Below are 7329 nucleotides of genomic sequence, written 5' to 3' on the forward strand. Positions count from 1 at the left end.
AAGAAACAAAAGGGGACTCCTTACCTGGCCAACATAATGACAATTTTACAAATGGCTTTCCTTGTTTTTGGCGTTATTGTCGTCATCATTAGTGTTATCGTTGCTATTTATATTAATGTTAGTAGTAGTAGTATATTCATCATTACTAGTATTATTGATGATATTAATATTATTATTATTTGCTGTGTTTTAACATTTATTTATAATCGTAAATGCAGGGTTTACACAAAGCACTGTGGGATGGCTGTTTAACCGCAGTAACCTGTAAGGACTCGCCACCAGGACTGGAAGATAGACCGAAATAGTACATACATACACATACACACAAAAAAATACATTATACATATATACACAACAAATATAATATGTATATAAGTAATAACATGTATATGTACCATATTTGCCGCTATATAGGATACGAACCTATCCATAAAACACACCCGTTTTTTAAATGAAAAAATAATTGTAAATTGATATATAGTCAATTCCAAATACTTTAATGAATTGTTTTATACACTGTATAATTTCATATAACCCCTAATGTCTAGGCAACATTTCAGTAAAAAAAGAAAGAAAGAAAAAAAATAAATGGTAAAATTTTAAAAAATAAGGATAAGTAGCCAAACAAATAAACAAAATATGTAAATTTTACGACAGTAAGATATATATTTGCTATATATATTATATAGCAAAGTAATAAACATATTAAAAAACTTACATACATAATCTGATCATGCAGTCAAATTAATTTAAGAAAAAGCTTTATAAAGGTTCTTAATTCATCAACCAAAACAAAACTCAATAGTAAGGTTATGAGAGAGAGAGAGAGAAAAAAAAAAAAAAAAAAAAAAAAAAAAATATATATATATATATATATATATATATATATATATATATATATATATATATAACACTCAGCCCCTAAAAAAAAAAAAAAAAAAAAAAAAAAAAAAAAAAAAACCCAGCTCTTAAAAAAAAAAAAAAAAAGGCAAAGTTGGCTGCCACAAATTTCACTTGAACTCAACTAAAATTTCTGATTTGATCTTTAAACCAGAACAAGAGTTGAAACGTGATATAAACCTACCGCGATTTGCGATTTGCATTTGGTAACACGAATCTAAGGACAACTGACTGTTTTTGTTGTTATTGTTGTTTTTGTTTTTCCTGAGACTTTTCTAATGTAATTTACTATTATCGGTAAATCCGCAATGGTAAATAATAAATCAAATACATTAATATCTCACGCAGAATAATTCTTTCGCTCGTGGGAAAATAATTTGGTCGTCGAAAGAGGAAATAGTAAAAGATCCACTAATGGTCTTATCAATTTAATTATGACGTAATTGCGGTTTCGTTCGTGAAAAAAACAAACCATTACAAGAATTTTAAGAAAAAAAAAATGTTGAAAGCACCAGAAACTCAACAATAATTAATGAAAAATCAAAGTCCCTTTTGAATGGATAACATGGTAGCTGCCCATTCGCCCTACACGGGTGTGCGAAAAGTATGCTAAATTTTCGTCAGATTATACCCTTAAGCAAATAATTCTCTTTGCTTAATATGAGCTGTGTTGTGGTGGGTCATTCGTAACAAATATTTACAAGATAAGCTGAATATGTGTCTGACTACCAAATATCACTCCAACTTTACACTTCATACACCCGGAACTTAACAATATCTTCGTCAATTCGGATGCATGGATGCAGGATAACCGTTGTGGGCTTTTTATCTGAAAAGGGCATCATATGAATCGGCAAATATGGTATGTAACATTTTTAAAAAATCCCCAGTAAAGTTTAAATAAATGCTTTACCATAATAAAAAAGAACTAACATTGGCTCTGAAAAAAATGGCAAGAATGTAAAATAAAAGATAAAACTAAGCCTACTGTATTTCATAAGAGGACATGGCAGTCATTACTTTACAAGGAATGTCTTTGTTTTCACCAGAAGTCTTAACCAGATAACAATATGCAATCAAATATAGGTTCTTCTTTACAGTACAAAAATAATGGAGTTCTTGAAAATGTGACCCCCTAGGCTTACAGGTCACTTTGAACATGACAAAGTACCTCCTCTATAGAACTCATTATTTTAACTACATTCTGTTCTTGTGTCTGGGGAACTTTATCGAGCCACAAATATCTGTACATGAGCTCTTTTTCTACAGTGTTGGCAGTGCTGATAGCTTTAATCAAATCATAATAATCAAACAATGAATGTAAAAACATAAAGAATACCGGTGAAATAACGCCTTAGTTACCAATTACAGCATAGATACAAGTGAGAAGCTGAAACATTACAATACTACCAAAAAGTTCTAACAATAGATCCCTGTAAACTTCTGTAAGCATTGACCTGCATTTGACAGTCTGCCTATTGGGATGAAAATGCTCTAGCAGTTATTATTTTCATCATGAAGGTTGAAAAAAAGGAAAATAACCGTAACTTTATCATTTTTTGCCTTATGTTTTGACTGATACACATAGCATTGCCCTTGAGAAAGCATTCCTGAAGATAGTGAACAAAATAATCATGCTTTAGGTCTTTTCCTTTTGTTTCTTTTTGTTCTCAGTTACTGTGAATTGCCTTAATATCAGATCCATATCACACATACATACGTATACTGAATATATATGTATAAACATATAAATATATTAATTATATATATATACATATATATGTATATATATATGTATGTATATGTATATATATATATATATATATATATATATATATATATATATATATATATATATATTTGTATATATATATATATATATATATATATATATATATATATATCTTATATATATATATATATATATATATATATATATATATATATATATATATATATATATATATGTGTGTGTGTGTGTGTGTGTGTGTGTGTGTGTGTGTGTGTATGTATAGTTTTAGCCAGAATGTACAAATCTACCTATATATTACCAGAAATGGCCCATGCCATATCCTCTATCATTATCTTTTCTGCCCTGTAATACTTATACCATAGACTGTTTTGTGTCGTAAAGTTTATTTTATTTTCTACTATCCATAAAATGAGTTGACGTCACTTACAGAACGGCTGATCTTTTAAATATTATTACCTACAAAAAAAATGCTTCTAAATCATGCTATCCAAGTGAATAAGTGTAACATGTGCAACAATTTATAGTTGAACAACAACAAAAACTATAAGCAAAATAAGCCTAAGATTATTCAATTAATAGAAAAGAGTGAAAATCATGAGATTAATAAATTTGTGAGACTAGACGCTTTAAAAAAGGGGATGATTCATGTGGTTTTAAATATTTATGTGGACAAATTACCCTGAAGTGAAGTTATGCGCAATACAATTCGAATATTAATTATAAATACAGTTCGTAATTATGTTAAAATTAACTCCTAATACAATTCATTCACCCAACGATGTAATATTCCTAATCTGAAATCTGAAAATCAACAATGAAGATCATTTTAAAAATATGGATATGAAACCTAAAGCAGGGTTCCTTATTGTGTACTTTTCCTCTTCCTAACTTTAAATACAACATGAAATACCTTGGTGTTAGTAAGTACTGTTATTAGAAAATATCAACATATACAGAATAAGCGGGATCTGATAAAAAAAAAAAAAAAAAAAAAAAAAAAAAACACTTGAGCATAAGGCATATATTTAGACGAAACCTGCAGTGCCTTTGTATATGGGACTTTTTTCTCGTTTTTGACTCTAAAAAGGAAAAAAAAAAAAATTTGGGGGACTCTAATTAATCAAATATCATTTGTGAAAACATATTATGGTATGTTTACATGTGTTATATATTTTGATATATTTTATATTTTATGCATACATCTTTTCCCATCTTTTAATTGAAATTTACAGCCTTCAACTTTTTTATACGTTAAGTAAAAGAGAATTGGTGAATCCAAGTTGGCCTAACTCAGGGACTAGGGTGAGTTACTACTATTATTTATTTTTCTATACTGAGATTTGCGAAGTATAGTTATATTGGCTGTGTTGAGGGCCTAGTACTGATATATGGCCACGCCCTCTACCACTGCGCTCCGGAAATTGCCAACAAAACCTCTACCAAGTATCTAATGCAGAGTTTAGATTGGGTCCTTCTTGTATTTAAGGGAGCCATTTTCATGAGACAAATATTTTTTTTTTATTTAGATGATCTTTCACTACATTTCTATACAGCGGTCTTACGTTTTGTTTTTCTCTTGAAAATATATGGTCTTAATGTATATGCTAACACTTGAAACATACAATAGAGTAAGAAATATACAAATATATCAGAAAGACCCACTTGTAATATTAAAAATAATCTTGCATATGTTACACGAGTTCCCAAAGTCAGATATTTAGACACTTTTTCAAAGCAATGTTGGGTATGAAGTTTTTAACAAGACTTAAGGTACAAGCTGATTTCTTATTAGTAATAGCCACAGTTGTTGTAAAAGTCACGTTTTGTCAAATACAGAATATCATACCAGTACTGAGAGCTTATCAAAATGAAATGCATGTTATGAATGCGAAATAAAGAGCACCACAGCAACTGCCTTTCAACATATAAAACCTAAAGTTACTGTAGCTAATGCAGTTTATATATAAAATGCATGTACATGTCGAAGTCAAATAAACATTATCCATTTTCATACAATAAAATGGACATTTGTACCATGCCAAAACCATTGGAAAGGTGTTTTATGTACCATTATCACATTATTCAGACAGCAAGTTCTCAAGGAATGACAGAAAGAAAGAACGAAAAAAAAGGTACTGCCAAAGACAAGTCCAACAATATCCAACTAACACTACAGCGCATCTATGTAAAATTCCTTGTTATACCGTTGCCATTTCGACCTCTACATCGAAGCCTCACAGGACCTTTCCATACTATTTTCCAAACTCTTTTCTAAGTCACTCTCTGATGACGCCTTTTCCTCTCCGTTTTCACGAGGGCACGGCGAGTCCGAAGGAGGAATGGAGGCCTTCGCGGTTGAGTGCAACGCAGAGGAGGACACTTTGCTCTCGTCCTCCTTCTGGTCCTCCTCCATGATGCTGAGGCGGTTCTTCATCTGGCGCGTTAAGGGCGGGATGCAGTTTCTTGGCAGCAGGAAGGTGCTCAGGTTGAACAGATCGATGAACACCTTGTAACGATCACTGGCAGTTCGATGAAAAGGATTTGTGTGAGTTGGGGTTTGTGAGGTGATGAGCCAATACATTCAAAATATATGTAAAATAAATTGTAATGATATATGACAAAGTAATGAGCGTTCTTGTGAAGAAATATGCTATGAAATATGATATTTCTTCATTATCTTGCTCAATATAGCATCATGTTGTACACAGCAATACTTATTTTATCTAAACTGTTTCAAAAGGAGAGTGTAGCAGTTACAGCTTACGCTCATTGAAAATCTCATTACTAAAGGATGAACAACCAAGAAAAAAAAAACGCAACTCAAACATAATTTCCCTGCCCTACTAATGACACAGTACCAGGAAAAAACAACAAAGAAGTCTAATGTCGTTGTATTACGACTGAGAGAAGTAACCCAGAAATTACCACTGTATACACGTACCTAAGAGTGGAACGCAAGTACTGGTATCCTGACGACCCGCCTGTGCCAATCTGCTGTGAACCGATCATCCTCTGCACTAACATCACGTGGCTGTCTGTAATAAAATTATACACATTAAAGATAGCACAGGGTAATTGAGAATGTTTGTTTTGAAATTACTGGTGCTCCCGGTCATATAAATTAAAGGAAGGAACTGAAAGAATGTAAAGCAAGTCATTGTCTGCGCAACATGTAAAAAAAAATAGCAGAGGGTAAATTTTGAAATTAATAGTACTTCTGAGCAGATGAATTGGAAGAAGGAAGAAGGAGAAACAAGGTATTTTCCCCAAAAATTTAGCATTACATATGTCTTTACAAAATGTTTACATCCAGGTTCATAACTTGGGGGCCATGGAGCAATATGAAAATGATGACCTCGCATTAAATGGAATTTTGTCTCACTTAAAGTACCTATAGATAGTTATATCTCATGCGGTCCTTACCTCAGAGTCTGTGGTAATTCACCTGTTTTTTTCTGAGGTAAGGGCCATGGAAATTATTATATACTGGTCAGGGGGCTATAGAATAGAAAAGACTGGGAACCACTGGTCTACATGTATATCAACGTTGGCAGTTACCTCGTACCTTTCTACACACAACACACCAACTCCATACATGTTCTTTTGACGAAAATCCATTCATGTAGAGAGTCCCAACAGACACACATTTCCCACCCCCCGCCCCTCCAACACAACTTACATCGCCACTTGGTCATGAGCGAGTCAACGTCCATGAGGAGCTGGAGGAGCTGGTGAGGCTGGTTGAACCGCGATTCCTCCCTGTACAAGGAAATCATGAGGGCTCCCTGCATGGCCCGGTGCGTGAGACGTCTCTCGCCGCGGGCCATGAGTGCGTTGTGGATCCTCGCGTCGAAGATGCTGTCAAATAGCTCTCGTCGCCTCTTGTTTTGGTCGATGAGATGGCCTCGTAAGGTTTCGCACTCTTCGCTCTGGGTAGGAAAAAGGACACTGATGTTAGGGACAAGAACGATGTTGTTAAATACAAGGACGATGTTGTTAGGGTCAACAACGATGTTGTTAGATACAATGACGATGGTGTTAGATACAATGACGATGGTGTTAGGTACAAAGACAATGGTATTAGGTACAAGGACGATGTTAGGGACAAGGACGATGGTGTTAAGGACAGGGATGATGTTAGATAAAAGGGCGATGTTAGGTACAAGGTCAGTAATGTTAGGTATAAGGTACTAAAACGTTCCTTTGTGTATGTGAGCGAGAGCAACTCTCCATGAAGAGGACTGCGGCCATGGACACCTATCAAAACACCTACATTTCTAACATTATAATTCAATATACAACTCCCTGTATCATACACAGGGAAAACCCCCTCCTTATACCCCTATAAAGGGAAATCCCTCCCCGAAAGAACTCCTGTGATAACAAGTGAGACAAAGATTACCTCAGCCTCCCGGTACTCCTGCGTCAAAATGCTGTCCACGGCCATTTTGTATTTCGTCCAGAAGTTGAAGCCCTTTTCCTCCAGCCCCGGCGTGCGCTCCAGCCAGCGACTCACGAGGTTCTGAAGGGAAGGTTCCTCCTCGGACTTCATGATGTTTTTGCAGACTTCGGGCTCATCTCCAAACACCTTCATGTAGTTCTCTTGGTTGTATCTTACGCGGAGGTCCTGTCGGTTATGAGGTTAGGTTGGATGGGGCGGTGCGCAGGCGTTAGAC

The 7329-nt window shown here is 34.3% G+C and overlaps 1 protein-coding gene across 1 annotated transcript in view; it reads right to left on the reverse strand.

Annotated features, from left to right (window-relative positions):
- Positions 1 to 2872: 2872 nt before the first annotated feature.
- The window catches only part of LOC119568843 (tryptophan 2,3-dioxygenase-like), a 33979-nt gene continuing 29522 nt past the window's right edge, over positions 2873 to 7329 (reverse strand). The window contains exons 5-8 of the mRNA XM_037917272.1: positions 7056 to 7280; positions 6333 to 6582; positions 5595 to 5688; positions 2873 to 5172 (exon numbers count right to left, since the gene is read on the reverse strand). Of these exons, the coding sequence (XP_037773200.1) occupies positions 4875 to 5172; positions 5595 to 5688; positions 6333 to 6582; positions 7056 to 7280 (867 nt within the window). The 3' untranslated portion in view covers positions 2873 to 4874. The remainder of the gene's footprint in view (positions 5173 to 5594; positions 5689 to 6332; positions 6583 to 7055; positions 7281 to 7329) is intronic.

The sequence above is a fragment of the Penaeus monodon genome, chromosome 4 (genome assembly GCF_015228065.2).
Source record: "Penaeus monodon isolate SGIC_2016 chromosome 4, NSTDA_Pmon_1, whole genome shotgun sequence".
Classification (NCBI taxonomy): domain Eukaryota; kingdom Metazoa; phylum Arthropoda; class Malacostraca; order Decapoda; family Penaeidae; genus Penaeus; species Penaeus monodon.